The 27,209-nt window shown below is 45.0% G+C and overlaps 1 protein-coding gene and 1 long non-coding RNA gene across 2 annotated transcripts in view; one reads left to right on the top strand and one right to left on the bottom strand.

Moving 5' to 3' along the window:
• Positions 1 to 27,209, top strand: part of LOC137377132 (uncharacterized) — a 401,963-nt gene that overhangs the window by 129,501 nt on the left and 245,253 nt on the right. The gene's annotated exons all lie outside the window — the stretch shown is intronic.
• The window catches only part of bbox1 (butyrobetaine (gamma), 2-oxoglutarate dioxygenase (gamma-butyrobetaine hydroxylase) 1), a 271,737-nt gene continuing 267,810 nt past the window's right edge, over positions 23,283 to 27,209 (bottom strand). The window contains exon 8 of the mRNA XM_068046474.1: positions 23,283 to 23,479. Within this exon, the coding sequence (XP_067902575.1) occupies positions 23,319 to 23,479 (161 nt within the window). The 3' untranslated portion in view covers positions 23,283 to 23,318. The remainder of the gene's footprint in view (positions 23,480 to 27,209) is intronic.

Here is a 27,209-nt window from a genome sequence, read left to right as displayed (position 1 = left end):
ACTGTCTGCTGTCTGGCAAGGACAGAAGAATACATTCAAAGCTAAGAGGTGTCAATTGCACCCATTCTAAACCCATCAAGAGACATTTTTGAATTGAATGGGTTCTTCTGAAACAAAGAAGGTGTGAAGTAGCCACATCCTGGACCATCATCAGTCACTACAGGGAGGAAAATTTGTCTCTCAATAGAGGCAAAGGTGTGAAACCATTTTTGACCTTAAAAAGTAGCTCTCTGAATAGAGAGGGAGACCCAGGAAGAAGCATCACCAAAAGCTTGTCCAACTAAGATCTGGGAGAAAATCCAGCAAGCCAAAACCCCTAAACCCTAAAATAAAAGCAAAATACTGCGGATGCTGGAAATCTGAAACAAAAACAAGAAATGCTGGATTCACTCAGCAGGTCTGGCAGCATCTGTGGAAAGAGAAGCAGAGTTAACGTTTCGGGTCAGTGACCCTTCTTCGGAACCCTACCTCACTTAAAACCACCTTTTCCTCTCTATTTGTCTCTTGCGTGTGTATTTGTGTATGTGTATGTGCGAGTGAATGCGTGACTGGGTGCAGTTGTGACAATTTTGGGATAAGGCATATTGCTCAATAAATAATTAATCTTTTGTTTTAAACCTACAAGGAAACCTGCAGCGAATTCTACATTTTCAACTTGTGCAGCAGAGAACTGGAAGTCATCCTTTGTCTTCAAACTGAACTTTCAATCAACAGAGAAATCTACAAACACCTCAGGCCTGCAACCAACAAGAACTTGACCTCTGAGAGAATTCAACAGGTTTACCATGAACCCCAAAACCTTACCTCACTTAAAACCACTTACCCCTTTTCCTCGCTATCTCCTGTTGTGTGTGTGTGTGCATGTGCGTGCGTGCGCACGAGAATGTGAGTAAATGCATGAGTGGGTGCAGCTGTAACAATTTCGGGATAAGGCATATTGCTCAATAAATGATTAATCATTTGTTTTAAACCGACAAGAAAACCTGTCACTGTCTGTTTATTTGGCAAATAAAACACAAAAGGGTTAAAACCCGAATAACAAAAAGCACTTGCTGTGGTCAGGTGGGAGTTGAACAGTGGGAACCACCCAAACCCCTCACCATGTGGTCGTAACAACACATTAGAAACAAATTTTCCTTGGAAAGATGAACACATACTGTGCTACACTTTGTACACATTTAAAAAATAAGGATCAGGAGTAGTTAATTGAAAGATGTATGTGGGTCACATATTTGTCCTCTGTCTCATACTTGTATATGATGAAGGGAATTCTGACAATTGTTCGATGATAAAAATTGTAGGATGTAAAAGCACTTGCAATGGTTTTCCAGAATTAATGGTAATACAATAGTCATCAAGTATAGTCATACTGCATATTCCAATATGGTATAGTATAACTGGCTGTAAGTTTCAATGTGCAGTCATTAAGTGGGAAGAGTTACAGTAAAGTACTTGAATAAACCAGAAATTAACTTCCAGCCCTTTTTTAGTCACAGGCAATATTGCTGGCACATCCAGGAGGGAATTTCTATGAGGGGTTTTCTGAAAAGAATCCCAAATTTTGATTAGTGAGGCAAACCTTGTTGTGGAGGTGAATATTATCAAAAGGCTGGGTCTGTACTTGGAAATTGTACTGGGAAGATGTTGAATGCAATCTTTAAAAACAAGCATTTGATGTTCGACAAACGATGCCATGGATAATTGTTGACCACAAAGCTAGGGAATAACTGAAATAGGATCCTAGCAGCTAAGAGAAATCCCTGAGGCTGAGAAGAAACTTGGTCACCTTTCAGTTTGGAAGGGACGACGGATGTTAATGTGGGAATTACCAGTACTGCACACAAAATACTGCAGGTGCTGGAAGTTTGAAATAAAAAAAAAATTTGCTGGAATTCAGCATGTCAGTTCCTATCTGTGTAGAGAGAAAGGCAGAGTTAATGTTACCCCTATCTTCCTCTCCACACAGCTGCTGCCTGACCTGATGAGTGATTCCAGCATTTTCTGTTTATTTCAAACTACCAATACTATTCTACAAGATGCCACAAGAATTTATGACCATTTAAAAAAAAAGGCACCAGTGTTGATTGCACAATGACTGTTTGTGCTTTCAATCAATAGGTCACCTTTGTTGCCGAAGTGGTTAATTGAAATGTATTTCCTTTCTCCTTCCCCTCAACCCCCCCACCCCCCCACCACCCCAGCCCCCCCCAAAGCTGAGACTTATTGGCCCAGAATTTGTCAAGAACTTGCACCATAGTAATGGAGCGTCTACAGCACACGGCATTACTATGGCACAGATTTTACAGGAACTTATGACGAGAGTGACATTGCTTACTTTTGCCAAAGTTTTCTGGTACTCTCTCTGCGCTGTTCCACCATGAACGTATGAACATACGAATTAGGAGCAGGAGTAGGCTACTCGGCCCCTCGCCTGCTCAGCCATTCAATAAGTTCATGGCTGAACTGATTGCTCCACAGTTCCACCTACCCCATCGATAATCTTTCACCCCCTTGCTTATCAAGAATCTATCTACTTCTGCCTTAAAAATATTCAAAGACTCTGTTTCCATCACCTTTTGAGGAAGAGAATTCCAAAAACTCATGACCCTCTGAGAGAAAAAATTTCTCCTCATCTCTATCTTAAATGGGCAATCCTTATTTTTAAATAATGACCCCTAGTTCTAGATTCTCCCACAAGGGGAAATATCCTTTCCACATCCACCCTGCTAAGACCCCTCAGGATCTTACATGTTTCAATCAAGTTGCCTCTTACTCTTCTAAATTCCAGTGGATACAAGCCGAGCCTGACCAATCTTTCCTCATAAGACTGCCCACCCATTCCAGGTATTAGTCAAGTAAACCTTCTCTGAACTGCTCCAATGCATTTACATCCTTCCTTAAATAAGGAGACCAGTACTGTAGACAGTACTCCAGATGTGGTCTCACCAATGCCCTGTATAGCTGAAGCATAACCTCCCTACTTTTGTATTCAATTCCCCTTGTGATAAACGATAACATTCTATTAGCTTTCCTAATTACGTGCTGTACCTGCATACCAACCTTTTGCGAATCATGCACCAGAATACCCAGATCCCTCTGCATCTCAGAGCTCTGCTATCTCTCACCATTTAGATAATATGCTTCTTTTTTGTTCTTCCTGCCAAAGTGGACAATTTCACACTTTCCCACATTATACTCCATTTTTCCAGGTCTTTGCCCACTCACTTAACCTATCTATATCCCTTTGTAGCCCCCTTATGTCCTCTTCACAAGTTACAGGAAAGATGTGATTAAGCTAGAGAGGGTGCAGAAAAGACTCACAAGGATGTTGCCTGGTTTGGAGGGCTTGAGTTATAAAGAGAGATTGGATAGGCTGGGTCTGTTTACCCTGGAGCGAAGGAGGCTGAGAGGGGACATGATAGAGGTATATAAAATTATGAGAGGCATAGATAGGGTAGATAGCCAGAGTCTGTTTCCCATGGTAGGGGTGACTAAAACTAGAGGGCATAGATTTAAGGTGAGAGGGAGGAGGTTTAAAGGGGATCAAAGGGATAAATTTTTCACACAAAGAATAGTGGGTATCTGGAATGAGCTGCCAGAGGAAGTGGTGGAGGCAGGAACAGTAGTGACATTTAAGAGGCATCTGGACAGGTACTTGAATGAGCAAGGCATAGAGGGATATGGAATTAATGCAGGCAGGTGGGATTAGTATAGATAGGTATTATGGTCGGCATGGACACAGTGGGCCGAAGGGCCTGTTTCTATGCTGTACGACTCTATGACCCTATGACTCTACTTTCCTACCTATCTTTGTGTCATCAGCAAATTTAGCAACTATACCTTCGGTCCCTTCATCCAAGTCATTTATATAAATTGTAAAAAGTTGAGGCCCCAGCACAGATCCCTGTGGCACACCACTCATTACATCTTGCCAACCAGAAAATGACCCATTTATGCCTACTCTTTGTTTCCTGTTAGCTAACCAATCTTCTATCCATGCCAATATGTTACCACCTACACCATGAGCTTTTATTTTCGGCAATAATCTTTGATGTGGCACCTTATCAAATGCCTTCTGGAAATCCAAGTACAATACTTTCACCGATTCCCCTTTATCCACAGCATATGTAACTCCCTCAAAGAACTCCAATAAATTGGTTAAAGATGATTTTCCTTTCACAAAATCATGTTGACTCTGCCTGATTACCTTAAATTTTTCTAAATGCCCTGCTATAATGTCTTTAATAATAGCTTCTAACATTTTCCCTAAGACAGACATTAAACTAACTGGCCTGTAGTTTCCTGCTTTCTATCTCCCTCCCTTTTTGAATAAAGGAGTTGCATTTGCTATTTTCCAATCTAACAGAACCCTCCCCGAATCTAGGGAATTTTGGAAAATTAAAACTAACATATCAACTATCTCACTCGCCACTTTTTTTAACACCCTAGGATGAAGTCCATCAGGACCCAGCGACTTGTCAGCCCACAGCTCCAACAATTTGTTCAGTACCACTTCCCTGGTGATTGAAATTTTCTTGAGTTCCTCCCTCCCTTCCATTTCCTGACTTACAGCTAATACTGGGATGTTACTCGTATCTGCAATAGTGAAGACCGATGCAAAACACCTGTTTAATTCATCTGCCATCTCCTTATTATCCATTACTAATTCCCCAGACTCACTTTCTGTAGGACCAACGCTCACTTTGTTAACTCTTTTCTTTTTTAAATATCTATAAAAACTTACTACCTGTCTTTATATTTCTAGCTAGCTTTCTCTCATACTCTAATTTTACCATCCTTATCAATATTTTAGTTATTCATTGTTGTTTTTTATATTCTGTCCAATCTTCTTTGCACAATTATATGCTTTTTCTTTAAGTTTGATACTATCTTTAACTATTTTAGTTAACCACAGATGGCGGGTCCCACCCTTGGAATTTTTCTTTCTCGTTGAAATGTATCTATTCTGTGTATTCTGAAATATCCCCTTAAATGTCTGCCACTGCATCTCTATTGACCTATCCCTTAACCTAATTTGCCAGTTCACTTTAGCTAGCTTTGCTTTCATGCCCTCATAGTTGCCCTTATTTAAGTTTAAAATACTAGTCTTGGACCCACTCTTCTCTCCCTCAAACTGAATGTAAAATTCAATCATATTATGATAGCTGCTAACTAGGGGTGCCTTAACTATGAGGTCATTAATTAATCCTATCTCGTTGCACAATACCAGGTCTAATATAGCCTGCTCTCTGGTTGGTTGCAGAATGTACTGTTCTAAGAAATTATCCCGAAAACATTCTATGTACTCCTCATCCAGGTTACCTTTGCCCATCTGATTTTCCAGTCTATATGTTGTTAAAAACCCCCATAATTATTGCTGTACTTTCTGACAAGCTGCCATTATTTCTTCCTTTATACCCCGCCTTACAGTGTGGTTAATGTTAGGTGACCTGTACACCTCTCCCACAAGTGACTTCTTGCTTTTATGATTTCTCATCTCTACCCAAACTGCTTTTACATCCTGGTTTCCTGAACTTAGGTCATCCCTCTCTATTGCGCTAATACCATCATTGATTAACAGAGCTACCCCTCCACATTTTCCTAGCTTCCTGTCCTTCCTAAATGCCATGTACCCTTTAATATTCAGGTCCCAATCTATGTTGGCCTGCAGCCATGTCTCTGTAATGACTATCAGATCCTACTTATTTATTTCTATTTGTGTTCTCAGTTCATCTGCTTTGTTTCAAATGCTACATGCATTCAGATACAGAGCCTTTGGTTTTGTCCTTTTATTATTTTTGTAACCTCTAGCCTTAGCTGTTGATTTACTCTTAGATTTGTACGCACTGTCCCTTCCTGTCACAGTCTGTTTATCATTTCCCATATTAATACCTTACTCTCTTGCCTTGTCTCTACTCCTTGATTGACCATATCTTCCCAAATTTGATCCCTTGCCCTCAATATTCAGTATAAAACCTTCTGTACTTCCCTAGTTATGTGGCTCACTAGAACACCAGCTCCAGCACGGTTCAGGTGTAGACTGTCCCAATGGTACAGCCACCACTTTCCCCAGTACTGGTGCCAGTGCCCCATGAACTGGAACCCACTTCTACCACACCAGTCTTTGAGCCACGCATTAATTTATCTAATCTTATTTGCCTGACGCCAATTTGCACATGGCTCAGGTAATAATCTAGAGATTATTACCTTTGAGGTTCTGCTTCTTAATTTGGCGCCAAGTTCCTCATACTGACCAGACAGAACCTCTTTCCTTGTCCTGCCTATGTTGTTGGTACCCACATGGACCACACTGACTGGATCCTCCCCCTCCCACTATAAGTTCCTCTCCAGCCCTGAGCAGATGTCCTGAACCCTGGCACTGGGCAGGCAACACAGCCGTCTGGACTCTCGCTCTTTGCTGCAGAGAACAGTGTCAATCCCCCTAACTATACTGTCCCCTATTATACTACATTCCTTTTTCCTCCCTCCACTTGAATGGCTTCTTGTACCATGATGCCATGGTCGGATTGCTCATCCACCCTGCAGCCCCCACTCTCATCCAAATAAGCTGAAAGAACCTCAAACCTGTTGGACAATTGCAAAGGCTGAGGCTCCTGCATTCCTGTCCTCTGGGTCCCCTTACCTGCCTCAACTGCAGCCACACTCTCCTGTCCCTGACTAAATCAGAAGACCCTATCCTAAGCGGTGTGACCGTTTCCTGGTACAAAATGTCCAGGTACCTTTCCCCCTCCCTGATGTGCCGCAGTGTCTGCAGCTCGGACTCCAGTTGAATGACTCTGAGTTGAAGCTCTTCAAGCCGCAAACACTTACTGCAGACATGTTTGCCCTGGATCACAATGGCATCCAGGAGCTCCCACATGCTGCAGCCATGACACATCACCTGTCCTGCTATCCTTAATGTGTTTTAATTAACTACTTAATTATTTTATTCAATTATTTATTTTATTTTCCTTTTTTTATATATATTTTATTAAGATTATCACTAGTTCCTTTACTATTTTAAACATTAGGAATAGAATAGACCTTAACCACTTACAAGATCTCACCAAACAGGGAGCTTCTTCCCCAACCAATCACCTACCTGCTTGCCTGTCACACTTGATTTTCTTGAACAAGCTTGTTCCACTGAAAAGAGGATCCGATAGGATAAAGGATAGCCTCTCCCGCTTTCCATGCTCTTTTCAATAAAGCCTCTCCCGCTCTCCGTGCTCTTTTCAATGAAGCCTCTCCCGCTCTCCGTGCTCTTTTCAATGAAGCCTCTCCCGCTCTCCGTGCTCTTTTCAATGAAGCCTCTCCCGCACTCCGTGCTCTTTTCAATGAAGCCTCTCCCGCTCTCCGTGCTCTTTTCAATGAAGCCTCTCCCGCTCTTTTCAATGATGCCTCTCTCGCTCTCCGTGCTCTTTTCAATGAAGCCTCTCCCTCACTCCGTGCTCTTTTCAATGAAGCCTCTCTCGCTCTCCGTGCTCTTTTCAATAAAGCCTCTCCCGCTCTCCGTGCTCTTTTCAATGAAGCCTCTCCCGCTCTCCGTGCTCTTTTCAATGAAGCCTCTCCCGCTCTCCGTGCTCTTTTCAATGAAGCCTCTCCCGCTCTCCGTGCTCTTTTCAATGAAGCCTCTCCCGCTCTCCGTGCTCTTTTCAATGAAGCCTCTCCCGCACTCCGTGCTCTTTACAATGAAGCCTCTCCCGCACTCCGTGCTCTTTTCAATGAAGCCTCTCCCACACTCCGTGCTCTTTTCAATGATGCCTCTCTCGCTCTCCGTGCTCTTTTCAATGAAGCCTCTCCCGCTCTCCGTGCTCTTTTCAATGAAGCCTCTCCCGCTCTCCGTGCTCTTTTCCATGAAGCCTCTCCCGCTCTCCTTGCTCTTTTCAATGAAGCCTCTCCTGCTCTCCGTGCTCTTTTCAATGAAGCCTCTCCCGCACTCCGTGCTCTTTTCAATGAAGCCTCTCCCGCACTCCGTCCTCTTTTCAATGAAGCCTCTCACGCTCTCCGTGCTCTTTTCAATGAAGCCTCTCCCGCTCTCCGTGCTCTTTTCAATGAAGCCTCTCCCACACTCCGTGCTCTTTTCAATGAAGCCTCTCTCGCTCTCCGTGCTCTTTTCAATTAAGCCTCTCCCTCACTCCGTGCTCTTTACAATGAAGCCTCTCTCGCTCTCCGTGCTCTTTTCAATGAAGCCTCTCCCGCTCTCCGTGCTCTTTTCAATGAAGCCTCTCCCGCTCTCCGTGCTCTTTTCAATGAAGCCTCTCTCGCTCTCCGTGCTCTTTTCAATGAAGCCTCTCCCGCACTCCGTGCTCCTTTCAATGAAGCCTCTCCCGCACTCTGCGCTCTTTTCAATGAAGCTGCTCCGTCTCGCTGCGCTCTTTTCAATGAAGCCGCTCCGTCTCTCTGCACTCTTTTCGATGAAGCCTCTCCCAGCTCTTTTCAATGAAGCCTCTCCCGCACTCCGTGCTCTTTTCAATGAAGCCTCTCCCGCACTCCGTGCTCCTTTCAATGAAGCCTCTCCCGCACTCTGCGCTCTTTTCAATGAAGCTGCTCCGTCTGTCTGCGCTCTTTTCAATGAAGCCGCTCCGTCTCTCTGCACTCTTTTCGATGAAGCCTCTCCCAGCTCTTTTCAATGAAGCCTCTCCCAGCACCTTGTGCTTTTTTCAATTTGAACCTTGCTAAAAAGGCGAGACCTCAATTTTTAACAGCTCTATACTCGCTCCCACCCTTAAAGTAAATGATGTCCTATTTGCTGGATTAATGCTGCTTTGATTGCTCCCATTTGCACAGGACAAAAATGGCACTGGTGATCTGGCAGCATCAAAATTAATTGCTCTTGCAAAATTACTTTCTCTTGCAAAATTGCTTTGCCTTAAACATAGATGTCTTCTTGCTGACCTTTGCCAATTTATTTAGCTAATGTAAATGTAATTGGCTTTCGGACATACTTGCTGGCTCGAATGTTTTCATTTAAATGGAATTAAGTTTTTCATAGCTACTTAATGTTTGTATCAATTCATTGATATCTGGTTGTAAATTGCTAATTCCGATTCTTAAGGAACCAATCTATTTAAGGAGTTAAGACAACTAATTGAAACCATGCAGCTGGTCTGAATTTAAAAACGATATCTATCATGATTGAGGTATACAAAATTATGAGGGGCATTGATAGGTTAGCTCGGAAGAAACCTTTTCCCTTAGCGGAGCGGTCAATAACCAGGGGGCAGAGATTTAAAGTAAGGGGCAGGAGGTTTAGAGGGGATTTGAGGAAAAAGTTTTTCAATCAGAGGGTGGTTGGAGTCTGGAACACACTGCCTGAGGAGGTGGTAGAGGCAGGAACCCTCATAACATTTAAGACGTATTTAGATGAGCACTTGAAACACCATAGCATACAAGGCTATGGGCCAAGTGCTGGAAAATGGGATTAGAATAGTTAGGTGCTTTATAGCCGGCACAGACACAATGGGCCGAAGGGCCTGTTTCTGTGCTGTATAACTCTATGACTCTATCTGAAAAATGAATGATTAAATAATTACTTTCTGCAGACCTTGCATTGAGTTTTTAATATTTCCTCTGCAAAACACAGCATACGTGTTTTGAAATGAATTTGGCCACCAACTTCTGAAAACGATCATAATTTAGAAGCCGTCAATTAATTCACATGAAATCACACGTGCCGCCCATCTTGTACTTAGGAATTATGCTTCCACAATCCTAGAGAACAAAATCAATAATCTGACTGACAGATTTGTGGTAACTTCACAAAATGGGACTAACAGGCCAAAACTGCCATAATGCTATAAATACTATGATTGACATTCACAAGATCACAATAAGATAACAATTCTCATTGATGCTGCTTCAATTGTAACTGTCCTGCTAGTCTAATTAGCTCTCCAAACCTTGGTTTAAATTCACCACAGCAGGATCCGACTGATGGTGTTTGGGGCCAAATGTGCCATGTTTGTAAATTCTAGGCCGATCCAAAATATGCAAGCAAGCACCAAAAGATATTGTGGCAGCTGCACCAACAAACACAGTGCAACGTTAATGCAGCAGTACTTGCCTGACGTACAGAATGTAGGATTACAACTGAACAAAAGTGGACTGGATAGACTTCTAACAGATTGCAGCATTATAGACCTCAGATGGATGTGCAGGAGCAGATCTGCAGAAATCACGAGCATATCTTCAGGGCAAAGAGCAGCAATGGAATATATTCAACGGCAGCATTCAGTTCTACAATGTAATGCCTTGGAGGCTAGAGATTCTTGAGGGCCCTTTGGGAGATAATGACTAATGGTTTGCACTGTTATTCAATATAATGGTTTTAGTGATCTATGGCTTCAGCAGCATGGGTTAATATTGAAAATTATTCTTATTATGGATAAATATGACAGGGGCCAACTCCCTACAAGTAACTCTGCCTGTAGAGGCTGCTGAAACTGGAGAAGGATTGTAATCATCTGCATGGAAGGTTTTGTAGAAGTTGGAACTGCCCTTCAGTCTGCAGGCCTCAGCTAGATGGATGGTTACTTTGAACTTCGTCAAAGCTTGAAACTGGAAGTTGGTTTTCAGGTCAATGATTTTATCACAATGAATAGGCTAAGCAACAGTCCTTGCAAGTCCAACCAGATGATTTTTGAGCCCTCGATTTAAATGTCTTGAAGCCAAGTTATATATTTTCATTTGCATGTCATTGCTTCTTGTAGGAGCAGTGCTGCCGCAAGGGAAGCAGATTTATAGTCAGAAACATATAGGCACTTCATCAGAAGTAATTGAGTGTCGCAAGATACCACACATACACAATAGGAACATGCATTGAAATTTGGAGCAAAGTGGTTTCCACCCAGTTTTGAAAATCTTCCCAATTCATTAGTTTATTCATGTGACATTAAAGCATGGTCCATAACTGGAATGGGAAGAGTTCCCCATGGGAAAATCTATAGATCATATCCGTATGTAATAGTGACGTGGGACTCTCTTATTGGTTGACAGAAGTCACATTGCCATGGGCTGATTCCTCAACCAAATGCTGGCCCCTCGTGCAAACTGTTAGAATTCCCACAGCTTAAGCCATACCTTTCTATCATTAACTGGGATGTGCCTCGGAATAGTAGGCTTACCCAGAGTTTTGCATGCTGTACAATTCATGCAATTTGGATGGCAGATACTACAAGAAACCCAACAACATTTAAATTAAAATTTGCTTTGCCAAAACATATGCTATATAAATTATCATTTGCTGTTTGGCAGGCTATATGGCACCTTGGTGGAGAGGTCATTACTTGTGTGGCCAACAGTTTCTTTGCACCTGTAGAGAAAGCAGGGAAAATGCCAGCTTTCTAAAGCTGCACATTTGTCAACTTTCTGGAGGCAGGTGGCTATGGTGCTTAGTACTGTAAATGTGTTAAGGTGCCTGCAAGACCCAGCAGACAAAGCAATAGCAATCATTTTTTTCTAACTGCCACAAGTGAACAGTAGGCTTTTTGAGGTACCTTCCAAATCTGGAGGCAGTATATCACGCACCTCTTGTACGACCAGTCCAGCTACTTCATTTGAGGACTGTTCAGCATGAACTGTTCAGCATGAGTAAAGACCTTTCCTTTACACCCACATTTTCTGGCATCTACTCAACAATGTGGAAATTTGCCCATGTATACCCTGTCCACAGAAAACAGGAAAAGTCCAGCCTGGCCAATTACCACCCCATTAACCTATTCCCAATAATTGTCAAACTGATGGAAGGAATTGTGAATAATGCTTTCAAACAACACTTACACTCCAATAATCTGCTCACCAATGCTCAGTTTAGGTTCTGCCAGAACCACTCGGTTCCAGACCTCATTTCAATCTTGGTACAGGCATAGATGTGTCCAGAATTCCAGAGGTGAGGTGAGAGCAACTCTCTGAGATCAAGGCAGCATTTGACTGAGTGTGGCACCAAAGAGACCTAGTAAAACTGAAGTCAATGGGGATCGGGGGAAAACTCTCCATTGCCTGGGTTCTTATGGCACTAAGTATACTGAGGGACAGGAACCAGTATGCAAGAATGTGCAAAAATAAAGTTGTTTAACATTGCGATTCAGATGCACTTTTTTCAGGCTGAGCACAAAGAAGTTCTTCCACAAGTAAGCCCACACTCCCTATGTACCAAAACTGATCTTAACTTTATCTGGGAGAAAAACAGAAAATGCTGGAAGTGTTCAGCAGGTCAGGCAGCATCTGTGTTCATCTAGGAAGTTGCACTAACCCTCTTTTAACTATTATTTCCAATGTATATATTATTACCATAGGTTGTAAGTAATAAGATGGACAAATAACACTTCGACAGACTATATAACTCAGGCCACAAACATGATTAGAGTTTATTACATTTATGAGAGGCTAATGGATCTGGAGAAGGATTACAATCATCTGCATTGAAAGTTTTGCACAATTTCATTTAGTTTATGAAATAAATTTTAGAGGCTAAATATAAACAAAAGCAGATAAACCGTATTTTAAAATCTCCCTTACTGATTTTGTTACAACACTATAAAATGTCTTAAGCTCCTGGCTCTGTTCTGTAGTATTACTTTTTTTTCACTTTCCTTAGGCTGAACTCTTAGAATTCTGTCATGCAGGCCCCCACCTGCCAAGAGGCACATTAATTTCACCACATGGACATTAAATTTCAAATTGTTGCTGGGAACAAGAGAAGGCCTGTGACAAGGGGTTGCCAGGCCCCTGGCTGGAAAGACATTTTTGCATATTAACAAACAGTGTTTGGAACAAAGGAGCTATCCCCTGCTCCAATACAATCCACAAACAGACATGGTCAACCAGATAGTCACATGACTAACCTGCTTGGCAGTCTGCTTTTTTTGAATTGTACCATTTGAACTGAGAGCCTGAAGAAAGCAGAATGCTCCTGGATTGAAAAAGATCTCCTGTCTGTCTGCTCCCATCTCTTTCTCACGGAACTCCAAAAACCCACTGAAGGCACATGAACCCCAAGAGAGAAAAGTCTCCTACAGTGAACAAAGTTTAAGAAGAATACTGGGCCCCAACAAAAAGCAAGATCTACCTACAATCAAGGACGCTACTGTGAGCTCAAAGAACCGTAACAACAACTCTTCAGAGATTGCCTCACACTTTTCCACTTTGTTTTTCTTCTGCTCTTTTTTGTCTCTATTTGCATGTGTGTATCGTGTATGCATGCTAGTGTGAGTGCGTCGTGTATCCGTAGGGGTCAACTGAATTAGAGTTTAAGTTTAATAAATTTCAACTTTTCTTCTTTAAATCTAAGAAAGCCTATTTATGCTTGTTTCTTTGCCTTATAATTGGAAAGTGGTGAACAAGGATTCACCAAGGGGGAGCTAAAAACAGTGTGTTTAAAAATAAACCCTGTTACAGTAAGACCAGGTGAAGGTTGAAAGGGACCCCTAGACCTCTTTCTCACCTGGTTGTAACAATTCTTTTAACATCTACTCATGTAACATTGCTATACCACTGTAACATCACTTGCTTATTTGTCTTCCTCTGAAAACTTTAAATGACACAAAAGATCAAAAATTATATTTTCATAGTTGAACCAAACAGTCAGTGACCAGAAGTTTCAAAGCACTGATAAGATTTGACAGATTTCTTAATATTTAACAGTAGGAGTTAATAGTTTTTCAGCGGTTAGTGATGTCCCACAGTATTTATTTCTGGGGTATTATTTAAATATAGAGGAAATGCTACATTTTGAAGATGATACTAAAACAGGAGGTATAGTTAATTCTTTAGAAGACTAAATTAAACTGTGAGGGAATATTAATAAGATGGGAGGAATGATAAATTCAATATCTGCAGGTGGGAGGTGATGCATTTTGATAAAAAATATAACCACAGTAACTAGATTCTGAATGGAAGTACGTTTGGTGCTTTGGAAGAGCAGAGGGATGGTGGTACACGTCACAGCACATTAAAGACTGCACATCTAGTTGATAACGCCATTTTCTAAAAATAAAGAGCTAATGGAACAGAGGGTTTTCTCACGAGGCATAGAATATAAAAGTCAGAGGTATTGATGAACCTATATCAACATGGATAAGACTTCAGAACTTTGTGCAATAGCGAACTCCATGCCATAAGAAAGATCTTGAGACCTTTTATATATGTTACAGTACAGATTCACTGGATGCTGTCTGGTATGTGGAAATACAAATATGAAAAGACTTGAATTTTTTTTTTCATTTAGAACAATACAAATTACATGACAATATGACACCATACAAAAGGGTGAGATAGCTAGGTAGAAGCATTTGGGAAGGAACAGATCAAAGGAGAGAACAGACTGATTCTCACACACATGCATGCACACACACTGACTTTCTCGTACGCGTGCACACACACACACACACACACGGATTTAGTTCTTAGCTCGACATTGGGTTTCGTGGTGGGGGTGAGGGTGCCGGAGAATTGCAGTGACAGTGGCCGCCATGGAGCCCAATGCTGGGATTGCTGGGCCTGATCTTCCTGGTGGTGGCGAGGCTCCGTGGCGGCACCTACACCGCTCTGCGATGGGACCCTCCTTTAAATATTTAAAATACCCCTCTGCATAAACTTAAATGTAATTCACCACGATTTTACCTTCAGTTTCCAATCTTGAACACATCATGCGGCACTCGCACGCCTTCACTTTCCCGCCCAGGGGAAGCTGGTGCCACCGGGGTGGGGAATGGGTCAACGCTGCATGATTTGTATGGAGAATGGGGAAGGGGTTAACTCTGCATTATTTGTGTGGGGAAGGGGGAACATACCTCACATACCAGAGAACCCCAAAGTTTTTTATAGACATATAAATAGTAAAAGGAGGAGTGAGGCCGATTAGGGATCAACAAAGGGTTTTGCGCAAGGAGGCAGAGGGCATAGCTGAGGTATTAAATGAATACTTTGCATCAGTCTTTACCAAGGAAGAAGATGCAACCCAGCAATAGTGAAAGAGGAGGTAATTCAGACACTAGAAGGGTTTAAAATTGATAAGGAGGAGGTGTTGGATTGTCTGTACTTAAAGTGGATAAGGCACCAGGATAAAATGAGATGCATCTAAGGATACTGAGGGGAGTGAGAATGGAAAGCGCAGAGGCACTGGCCATAATTTTCCAGACTTCCTTAGACTCGGGGTTGGTGCTAGAGGACTGGAGAATTGCAAACGTTACACCCTTGTGCAAAAAAGGGTGTAAAGGTAAGCCCAGCAATTACAGGCCAGTCAGTTTGACTTTGGTAGTGGGGAAACTTCTAGAATTGGTAATTCGGGACAAAAGTAATTAATTTTATTTAGAGATACAGCACTGAAACAGGCCCTTCGGCCCACCGAGTCTGTGCTGACCATCAACGACCCATTTATACTTCTTCTTCTTCTTCTTTGGCCTCCTTGTCTCGAGAGACAATGGGTAAGCGCCTGGAGGTGGTCAGTGGTTTGTGGAGCAGCGCCTGGAGTGGCTATGAAGGCCAATTCTAGAGTGACAGACTCTTCAACAGGTGCTGCAGATAAAATTCGTTGTCAGGGCTGTTACACAGTTGGCTCTCTCCTTGCACTTCTGTCTTTTTTCCTGCCAACTGCTAAGTCTCTTCGACTCGCCACGCTTTCGCCCCGCCTTTCTGGCTGCCCGCCAGCTCTGGCGATCGCTGGCAACTGACTCCCACGACTTATGATCAATGTCACAGGACTTCATGTCGCGTTTGCAGACGTCTTTAAAGCAGAGCCATGGACGGCCGGTGGGTCTGGTACCAGTGACAAGATCGTTGTACAATGTGTCCTTGGGGATCCTGCCATCTTCCATGCGGCTCACATAGCCAAGCCATCTCAGGCGCCGCTGGCTTAGTAGGGTGTATATGCTGGGGATGTTGGCCGCCTCGAGGACTTCTGTGTTGGAGATACGGTCCTGCCACCTGATGCCAAGGATTCTCCGGAGGCAGCGAAGATGGAATGAGTTGAGACGTCGCTCTTGGCTGACATACGTTGTCCAGGCCTCGCTGCCGTAGAGCAAGGTACTGAGGACACAGGCCTGATACACTCGGACTTTTGTGTTCTGTGTCAGTGCGCCATTTTCCCACACTCTCTTGGCCAGTCTGGACATAGCTGTTGAAGCCTTTCCCATGTGCTTGTTTAATTCTGCATCGAGAGACAGGTTACTGGTGATAGTTGAGCCTAGGTAGGTGAACTCTTGAACCACTTCCAGAGTGTGATCGCCGATATTGGTAGATGGGGCATTTCTGACTTCCTGTCCCATGATGTTCGTTTTCTTGGGGCTAATGGTTAGGCCAAATTCATTGCAGGCAGCCGCAAACCTGTCGATGAGTCTCTGCAGACACTCTTCAGTGTGAGATGTTAAAGCAGCATCGTCAGCAAAGAGGAGTTCCCTGATCAGGACTTTCCGTACTTTGGTCTTCGCTTTTAGACGAGCAAGGTTGAACAACCTGCCACCTGATCTTGAGTGGAGGAAAATTCCTTCTTCTGAGGACTTGAATGCATGTGGGAGCAGCAGGGAGAAGAAAATCCCAAACAGTGTAGGTGCGAGAACACAGCCCTGTTTCACGCCAATCAGGATTGGAAAGGGGTTTGATGAGGCGCCGCTATGCTGGATGTTGGGATATTAGGCATTTCAAGTCGAGGCATAGGTTTTAGGGTTGTACATGTAAGTAATTGCTGTGAGAGGAGCTGGGTAGCCATAGTACAAGATGTCTAGTGAGAAGCACTATCCCCCACACCTTGCCCTCCATGGCAGTGGGTTAGTTGTGCAAGATTCGCTTTCAAAGGGTGAAGAGCATGCTGGTGCCTCGGTTGAGCAAGGAAGAAAAGGCAGAGGTGCCTGTGTGATAGCTTGCCTGCCTTGATGAGGCTGTAGAACTCTTTGCAGCACTGTACAGCAGTCCTGGTTGGAAGAGTTGGCATTCAGTGCAAGTGCAACCTCCCTCAAGGTAACACGAGTGATATTACTGGATGCTTGGTGGTACTCCACACTCAAACGTCTGTTCATCCTGCCTTCAGTGCCCTCCAGGAGAGCTTGGAGATCTGAATTGAATGATGTATGTTGATCCTTCTTTCTTGGCTCGATGTTTTGCCATTCTGCCCTTTGGGTCCAGATGATCTTAATGAGAATTCATCATCATGCACAAGTATAATGAAGTTACTGCTAAGACATGCATTAAAGTTTGTTGAGCGAGAACTAAAAAAAGCACTGTTCTTCTCTTGCCTAAAAGAGGCAATAGCAGTATAACTCACTTAGAGTAAATTCTGGGGTGGGGAGTGGGGGGTGGGGGGGGGGTGCTTATATTGGCAAAAGGGTGAAAACAGCTCCTAAATGGATATTGTGCTAATAAGACACAAGTATTTGAAAATCTGGTTTTAGCACACAGTTTTGGTCCTAATTGCTGATTCCCATCATTTGAACTTGCCTGGAAGACAGCTGCACGTTTAACCACTCGAGTGCTGATTAGGCAAAATTTTCATGGAGCAGTGTATGTGGGCTCCATGCTCCTGTTTCCACTGAAGTTGTGTAGTGGGCTGGCTGTTGCACAGTGGTATGTTTCAGGATGGCAAAGGGACTGAGTGAGAGGGTGCACAACTCTTCAGACATAGTACTGGAGGTCCTGGTGGAGAAGGTGCAGAGGAAGATGGAAGTCCTGTACCCGCAGTGGGGAAGGAATCCACCTCACTCTCCTATTCCCCTGTCTCCTACAGCAGCTGCTGCTGTTCTGACTGGCCCCATGTCTGTTAGTTGTATATCAATTGGGTTTCATTATACGCAGGTTGAGGGCATTAATTAGGGTTTCACTTGAACACATATAAAGAGACACTTACTGAAACCACGGTGTGGTTGAGTTAGGAGGTGTATGCTTGTAATGTTTCATTCTGTAAATAAATGTTAGACTGAGTAAAGTATGGCTCCAGTACCATACTTCACCAACTGGCTTTCTCATTCCTTCCATTTCTTCCACATATCAAGGGAGACCCCTAGCAAGATGCCCATGACCAAGCACTCCCTTTCTCCTGGAGACTCCTTTAAGGTGTTCAGTGAGGCAGAGTAGTGCAGCACTCACTCTATTTAGGTGAATTCCTCAGAGTGTTACTAGAATAAAGGTTGATAAGAGTGTTGGTAAAGTCTTGACAAAGTGTCCAGAAAGTCTCCCAATGTGTTTCAAAAGTCCTCTTCAAACCTCCAGCAGCAAGTGGACAATAAAAGGCGATATACCTTTAAGGAATGCATGAAATCCTCAGCAATGACTTGTTTACTTCCAATCAGCTGTTTGCTGTTAGGAGAGGGCACTGGGCCAAGCAATATCCACCAAAATGCCTTGCCACCTCATTACTGAATGCTTGTGCTCATTAAAGTGGTAATCAGCCCCTTAGCGAACCTTCTTGGGTGGTCGTTCCTATTGTAAGTTTTAAGATGATGTCTCATGTTAAACATGGGTTAACCTGGTGATTCAGCTCAAGACCACATCTTGGGCATCTTGGAGGCTCTTTAGTACCTGAAGAAGCAATTGAAAATGGACCACAATTGTTGACCACGCGATCGGTAGGTGGCGCTGTTTTGGCGCATGCGCAAATACAGCATGTGCCACGAAAACGTCACAGCTTGCGACTGTAGCAGCTGCCAGGACTAAAGATGGCGCTGCTCAAAGAATCACAGAGATGAAACCTAACAAACACGTGGCAGAATACAATGGCCGGAGTGAGAGAGTGGAGCGGGCCGGGGAGAGCAGCGCGGGGGCCGGGGAGAGCAGCGCGGGGGGTGGGGAGAGCAGTGCGGGGAGACCAGCGGTAGCGGTGCCGGGGGGCGGTGGGGGGGGGGAGAAAGAGGGAGAGGGAGGGGGGGGGAGAAAGAGGGAGAGGGAGAAAGAGGGAGAGGGAGGGGGGGGAAGAGGGAGAGGGAGGGGGGGAGAAAGAGGGAGGGGGGGGAGAAAGAGGGAGAGGGAGGGGGGAGAAAGAGGGAGAGGGAGGGGGGGAGAAAGAGGGAGAGGGAGGGGGGAGAAAGAGGGAGAGGGAGGGGGGAGAAAGAGGGAGAGGGAGGGGGGAGAAAGAGGGAGAGGGAGGGGGGGAGAAAGAGGGAGAGGGAGGGGGGGAGAAAGAGGGAGAGGGAGGGGGGAGAAAGAGGGAGAGGGAAGGGGGGGAGAAAGAGGGAGAGGGAGGGGGGAGAAAGAGGGAGAGGGAAGGGGGGGAGAAAGAGGGAGAGGGAAGGGGGGGAGAAAGAGGGAGAGGGAAGGGGGGGAGAAAGAGGGAGAGGGAAGGGGGGGAGAAAGAGGGAGAGGGAAGGGGGGAGAAAGAGGGAGAGGGAAGGGGGGAGAAAGAGGGAGAGGGAGGGGGGAGAAAGAGGGAGGGGGGGAGAAAGAGGGGGGGGAGAAAGAGGGAGAGGGGAGGGAGAGGGGGAGAAAGAGGGAGAGAGAGGGGGGAGAAAGAGGGAGAGGGAGGGGGGGAGAAAGAGGGAGGGGGGGGAGAAAGAGGGAGGGGTAAGGAAGGGGGAGGGGGAGAGCTGGGGGGAGAGGGAGGAAGGGGAGAGAGTGGGGGAGAGTGGGGGGGGGGGAGCAGCAGAGCGGAAGAGGAGTGCCTTTTTCTGTGCATGCGCCATAAACACAACAGCAAAAGACTTACTGGCCAGTCCCTGGACCCGGTGACACCAAGGTCTTCGCACGCTCACTCCCCGCGGCTCTCTACGGCCTCTCGCTTACGGCCCTCTCCATTCAGCCGTTCCCTCCAGCTGCGGATGCCCAATCCAGTTGCTTTCTCCCCTTCTCCACAGTACTTCAGGCATTGCAACTGTCTGGTCCCTGCATTTTGCATGCTCCCTCTCCCCACCCCTCCCTGCTCTCCCCACCTCTCCCCCTCTTCACCCACCCCTCCCCCTACCCCCCCCACCATAGTTGAATATCTGAAGTGCAGTTGCAAAGTCGGGGAAATAGCATGCAAAACAAAACCTCAACAATTCTGGGTTTAATTATTGAAAAGTTTTATGAAGTTCATTAAGTATCCGAGGAACTGCTGTGCATGGATACATGAGTGTTGTGTCCAGCATTCCCGTTAGACAGACAGGCCGAGTCTCTGCTATGCACAGCTAAAGAGATTGTTCCTGGAGAGCCTTGTGGTGAATGAACGCTTGGCTCTCTATTCCACTACTGTATTGTCCATGTGAAGAAGGCAAAGTCACAAGAGTCTGAGCTCAGTCTATTCTTGGTGAATGTTCCCCAAACGCATCCCAATGTGCATTCCCCTAATTCATCCATAAATGCAATGTTCCTTTCCACATCGTGATGAGCTCCGCAGCATGATCCAGTTGCCTTCGTTGCTTGAATGCTGACCTTAAGTCTCGAGGATTGTTTTCTCGATTGCATGTTTTACATGAAAAGAAATAAAGCAAATCAGAGTCAGAGCTTGCCTCCCTCCATCCACTGAAATTACTGTTGTGCACACCTTTTTAAGTTCTGCAGTGAAGGCACCAATTGAAAACGTCGCCAATGAAGCACTTATTACCCACCTCAGATGCAGGAATCAGCACATCCTTGCGTCATCTCCTGCACTGCCTCCTTTGCTTGAATGCCGTCCTTAAGTGTCAAGGATTGTTTTCTCAAGGGCACGTTTTACATGAAAGGAAATAAGGAAAGAACATCAGTGTCAGAGCTTCCCTCCCTCCAATGGAATTACTGTTGAGCATGCTTTGTGTTCTGCGGTAAAGGCATGTACTGATAACACTGCCAATGAATCACTTAGTACCCACCTCAGCTGTAGGAGGCAGGATGATGTTACTGCCCCTATCTCGTGATGGTTCAATGCTGCTCTCAGGGAAAACATGAATGATGTGAGGGTGCTGGAAAAAGAAGCACATTTCTTTTGGGCTATGAACATAAAGCTGGCCATTTAGCCCAGCAGTTCCCTGCTAGTGGTTATGCTACTCATGCGTCTTCCCATCCATTCCCATTTAATCCTGCCTACTACTATCACCAGTTGTGTTCACAGCAAGAGCATTCACGTTTCTGCTACCACTGGACACGGCATGCTTGTTTCTTTTAGTGCTCAGTCTCTTCTTGCTGAATGTTCCCCAAGTGCTTGACCCCTTTGGACGCCCTCTCTGCTTGACAGGCAGCAGCTGGCAATTGCGGAGTCTCACAAGGCTCTGCATGGTTGTTTCAAAGTCGGATGGGGAAACAGGTGGCTGTGTGTCCATGTGCACTGCTCTGATGGGTGTAGGAGCAGGTAACTGTGTGCCCATGTGCACTGCCCTGATGGGTGCAGGAACAAGTGACTGTGTAACTGAGCAGCAAGGAGAGGGTACCGCAGGTAGGGGAAGTGGAGATTTGAACAGGCAGGCATATGTATGGTCCATCAGATCATTAGGCCAGGGGGTGAGACGCTCAGGATCCAGGGTTTGTGACACATGACTGATGTCCAGCGCTCGGCCACCTCCATCCGAAGGTGCTTCCGGGCAATTGTTGGGCATAGTAAATGGCTCCATCTCATCAGCCAGTCCTTGCTGCCAGCGGAGAGTCTGTTGCCGCAGCCAGTCCAGTCTCCTCATGAATGCTGCCGTTCCACTCTGCAGAATGGCCTGTTGTAGCTGGTACAATTGATCTGAAAGCAAGCGGTATTTTTCATTGTGGCTGAGGGGCCTTGGCTGTTCCTCCGTAATCACAATGGCAGCAGCCATGCCTGTCGTCGTTGGTGTCTGAGATGCACGCCAGCGGCAATTGGGGGCGAGCCTGTCCAAAGGCAGACCCAGATGCCTCTGCACAACAACAGCATGTTTGCAGGGCAACAAAGTCTGAATGGAGAAGATGCAGCTGCAGGTAGCCTGGCCATCATGTATCTGCAGTGTGTATTGTTTGGCGCCAGAAATCACAGTCACTGTGCCTTCATCCTGCTCCTTGACATGTACTCGCTGAATGTGGCTATGATCCTGAAAAACGAAAGTGACCGTTAAGACGGTAGGTTGCAGCACATGTACTGCCTGCACACAGCAACTCACAACAGGGGCTGGAGAACATGCGGTGGCCCAGACAATGGAAATGTTTTCAGAGCAACTTACAAAGGCAGAGCAACTTACCTTGGAACAATCTCCTGTGTCAAATAAAAATGAAGCAAGTCTCCAAAACGAATAAATAATTCAGATAAAATGCGAGAAAATGCCCGACGAAACCTCTCCTCCTTCCACTTTCAAAAATTCGCGCCGAAGCTTTGACGCATGCACAGAGGCCAAACTGGCGCGTAGCCCGAGGAAGACGACGTAACGTGATGGCGTCATCTGCGCATGCGCACAACGGTCCTGGCGAGTCGGACTACTAAGTTTACTAAGTCTACTAAGTTTCTCAAACAATAAATTTGATTTCTGCAAACAGTAGGATTGTGATTTTCATTTGCGACAAAATATTTTTCAAGTGTTTTTGATATATTTGATCCTGTCAGAGCCTTCTTTCATTTCTTCAGTCTTCCTACTCACTGCCATGCTTAATTCTGTTTTTTTTTAACCCATACACCCTTGTCACCACATGCTGTGTTTTTATATTTAGAAGAAATACTTTCATTTATGTTGTACTTTAGTTATATAATATCCCGAACTGCTTCACCCAGTGAATTGCTTTTGGAGTACTGTGACTGTTGTGTACTCTAATATCGCTGCCAATCTACTCCAGCAATGGTTCATAGACCACAATGAGGTAAATAACCAATTAATGTGTTATTCTGAAAAGACATCCGGTGCAGTGGTTAGCACCGCAGCCTCACAGCTCTAGGGACCCGGGTTCGATTCTGGGTACTGCCTGTGCGGAGTTTGCAAGTTCTCCCTGTTTTTGCCGGGTGCTCTGGTTTCCTCCCACGGCCAAAGACTTGCAGGTGATAGGTAAATTGGCCATTATAAAAATTGCCCCTAGTGTAGGTAGGTGGCAGGGAATATGGGATTACTGTAGGGTTAGTATAAATGGGTGGTTGTTGGTCTGCACAGACTCGGTGGGCCGAAGGGCCTGTTTCAGTGCTGTATCTCTAAATAAATAAATAAACAGGTTCTCCAAATAGCAGCTCATTTTTCAGTCTTCCAAACTGGTTCACTTGAATAACCAACAATAAAGTCCTAAAACATGCCTCTGAGGGAGATCAAAATACAGGGCTCAACACCCCCTTCCCACCCATGCCTCCCTCCTAGTCAAAAATGATTAATTTAAGCAAACTAATTTTCTTGCTCCATATCTAAGACATACATTGTCAGAACTTTAAAAGATACTGTCTAATGCTGAAAAATCACCCTTCTATTACAGATCAATAGGCAGTTCTATTAAAACCTTTTTAATATCTAAAGTATTTATTTGTTGCCATTCATTTCTTGCTCCAGACAACGGAGCCGTGACATAGCCTCATCCCAGTTTGCATATGCTCCTTCCAGGTGACGAGCGGAACCACCAGTAGAGGTATAGCTCTGACGGCCATGTAGTATTCTCCAGTTATCGAAGGTTAGTACATCACCTGGAATCAAAAAACATAGGCACTTTGTTTCTATGTTAAATGTAACTGTATACAGAAAAATTCTAGTCTCTGTTTTCATACTTTGAATAATAATCATTGGGTTTCATTTAAATGGACAGCATCTTCAAAGAAAAGTATTTTGTGTTCTGTTTGCAAACACACTTAGCAAAAATATAAATCAGTTGAAGCAATTCTTTGATCATCTCAAATAAGTAATGCAGGCTGAAATAAGGATAGCTCTCCTCTCTAGAAAATATTTTTAGGCTAAATGGTTTTAAGTGAAGAGGAGCTTGTCAGAGGAGTACTTTATTGAAAGGCATGAAATAACATAGAACATAGAACAGTACAGCACAGTACAGGCCCTTCGGCCCATGATGTTGTGCCGAACCTTTAACCTACTCTAAGATCAAACTAACTACCTACCCTTCATTCTACTATCATCCATGTACCTATCCAAGAGTCGCTTAAATGTCCCTAATGTATCTGCTTCTACTACCACTGCTGGCAGCGCATTCCACGCCCCCACCACTCTTCGTGTAAAGAACCTACCTCTGACATCTCCCCGAAACCTTCCTCCAATCACCTTAAAATTATGCCCCCTGGTGATAGCCCTTTCCACCCTGGGAAAAAGTCTCTGGCTATCCACTCTATCTATGCCTCTCATCATCTTGTACCCCTCTATCAAGTCACCTCTCATCCTTCTTCGCTCCAATGAGAAAAGCCATAGCTCCCTCAATCTTTCTTCGTAGGACATGCCCTCCAGTCCAGGCAGCATCCTGGTAAATCTCCTCTGCACCCTCTCTAAAGCTTCCACATCCTTCCTATAATGAGGCGACCAGAACTGAACACAATATTCCAAGTGTGGTCGAACCAGGGCCTTATAGAGCTGCAGCATAACCTCGCGGCTCTTAAACTCAATCCCCCTGTTAATGAAAGCCAACACACCATACGCCTTCTTAACAACCCTATCAACTTGGGTGGCAACTTTGAGCGATCTATGGACATGGACCTCAAGATCCCTCTGTTCCTCCACACGACCAAGAATCCTGTCTTTAAGCCTGTATTCCGCATTCAAATTCGACCTTCCAAAATGAATCACTTCACACTTTTCCAGGTTGAACTCCATCTGCCACTTCTCAGCCCAGCTCTGCATCCTGTCAATGTCCCGTTGCAACCTACAACACCCTTCCACACTATCCACAACTCCAGCAACCTTTGTGTCATCGGCTAACTTGCTAACCCAACCTTCCACTTCCTCATCCAAGTCATTTATAAAAATCACAAAGAGCAGAGGTCCCAGAACAGGTCCTTGTGGAACACCACTGGTCACCGAGCTCCATGCTGAATACTTTCCATCTACTACCACCCTCTGACTTCTATGGGCCAGCCAATTTTGTATCCAGACAGCCAACTTTCCCTGAATCCCATGCCTCCTTACTTTCTGAATGAGCCTACCATGGGGAACCTTATCAAACGCCTTGCTAAAATCCATATACACCACATCAACTGCTCTTCCTTCATCAATGTGTTTTGTCACATCTTCAAAGAATTCAATAAGGCTTGTGAGGCATGACCTGCCCCTCACAAAGCCATGCTGACTGTCTCCAATCAAACCATGCTTTTCCAAATAATCATAAATCCTGTCTCTCAGAATCCTCTCCAATAATTTGCCCACTACCGACGTAAGACTGACTGGTCTATAATTCCCAGGGTTATCCCTATTCCCTTTCTTGAACAAGGGAACAACATTTGCCACCCTCCAATCATCCGGTACTACTCCAGTGGACAGTGAAGACGCAAAGATCATCGCCAAAGGCGCAGCAATCTCTTCCCTCGCTTCCCGTAATATCCTTGGGTATATCCCGTCTGGCCCCGGGGACTTATCTGTCCTCATATCATTCAGAATTTCCAGCACATCCTCCCTCTTAACCTCAACCTGTTCGAGCATATCAGCCTGTTCCACGCTGTCCTCACAAACGACCAGGTCCCTCTCACTAGTGAATACTGAAGCAAACTATTCATTTAGGACCTCCCCTACCTCCTCCGACTCCAGGCACAAGTTCCCTCCACTATCCCTGATCGGCCCTACCCTCACTCTGGCCATCCTCTTGTTCCTCACATAAGTGTAGAACACCTTGGAATTTTCCTTAATCCTACCCGCCAAGACTTTTTCATGTCCCCTTCTAGCTCTCCTAAGTCCATTCTTCAGTTCCTTCCTGGCTACCTTGTAACCCTCTAGAGCCCTGTCTGATCCTTGCTTCCTCAACCTTAAGTAAGCTTCCTTCTTACTCTTGACTAGCTGTTCCACATCTCTTGTCATCCAAGGTTCCTTCACCCTACCATCCCTTCCGTGCCTCATCGGGTCAAACCTATCCAGCAGTCGCAGCAAGTGCTCCCTAAACAAACTCCACATTTCTGTCGTGCATTTCCCTGAGAACATCTGTTCCTAATTTATGCTCCGCAGTTCCTGCCTAGTAGCATTGTAATTCCCTCTCCCCCAATTAAGTATTTTCCCATCCCATCTGCTCCTGTCCCTCTCCATCCTCCCCCAATTAAATATTTTCCCATCCCGTCTGCTCCTGTCCCTCTCCATGACTATAGTAAAGGTCAGATCAGTTGTGATCACTATCACCGAAATACTCTCCCACCGAGAGATCTGCCACCTGGCCTGGTTCGTTGCCAAGCACCAAGTCCAACATAGCCTCCCCTCTAGTCGGCCTATCTACATATTGAGTCAGGAAACCTTCCTGGACACACCTGACAAAAACTGCTCCATCCAAACTATTTGCACTAAGGAGGTTCCAATCAATATTAGGGAAGTTGAAGTCACCCATGACAACAACCCTGTTACTTCTGCACCTTTCCAAAATCTGCCTCCCAATCTGTTCCTCCATGTCTCTGTTGCTATTGGGGGGTCTATAGAAAACTCCCAACAAAGTGACTGCTCCTTTCCTGTTTCTGACTTCCACCCATAATGACTCAGTAGACAAACCCTCCTCGACGACCTCCCTTTCTGCAGCTGTGATACTATCCCTGATTAACAATGCCACTCCCCCACCTCTTTTACCTCCCTCCCTATTCCTTTTGAAACATCTAAACCCCGGAACATCCAACATCCATTCCTGCCCCTGTGATATCCACGTCTCCGTAATGGCCACAACATCGTAGCTCCAAGTACTGATCCATGCTCTAAGTTCATCACCCTTATTCCTGACACTTCTTGCGTTAAAATAGACACACTTCAACCCATCATACTGGCTGCAACTTTGCCCTGTCAACTGTCTAACCTTCCTCACAGACTCTCTGCACTCGGTATCTGCCTGTTCAACAGCTACCCCATCCACTGATCCGTGGCTCCGGTTCCCATCCCCCTGCCAAACTAGTTTAAACCCTCCCGAAGAGCTCTAGCAAACCTCCCGCCCAGGATATTGGTGCCCCTCCAGTTCAGATGCAACCTGTCCTTCTTGTACAGGTCCCACCTTCCCCAGAAGGTATCCCAATGATCCACATATCTGAATCCCTCCCTCCTACACCAGTTCTGTAGCCACGTGTTCAGCTGCACTCGCTCCCTGTTTCTAGCCTCACTAGCACGTGGCACCGGTAACAATCCTGAGATTACTACTCTGCTCGTCCTGCCTTTCAGCTTCCAACCTAACTCCCTATATTCGCTTTTCAGGACCTCATCCCTTTTCCTAGCTATGTCATTGGTACCGATACGTACCACGACCTC

Source organism: Heterodontus francisci, chromosome 14, assembly GCF_036365525.1.
Source record: "Heterodontus francisci isolate sHetFra1 chromosome 14, sHetFra1.hap1, whole genome shotgun sequence".
NCBI lineage: Eukaryota > Metazoa > Chordata > Chondrichthyes > Heterodontiformes > Heterodontidae > Heterodontus > Heterodontus francisci.
The sequence above is the reverse complement of the archived record's forward strand: the minus strand, read 5'-3'. Positions and strand labels throughout refer to the sequence as shown.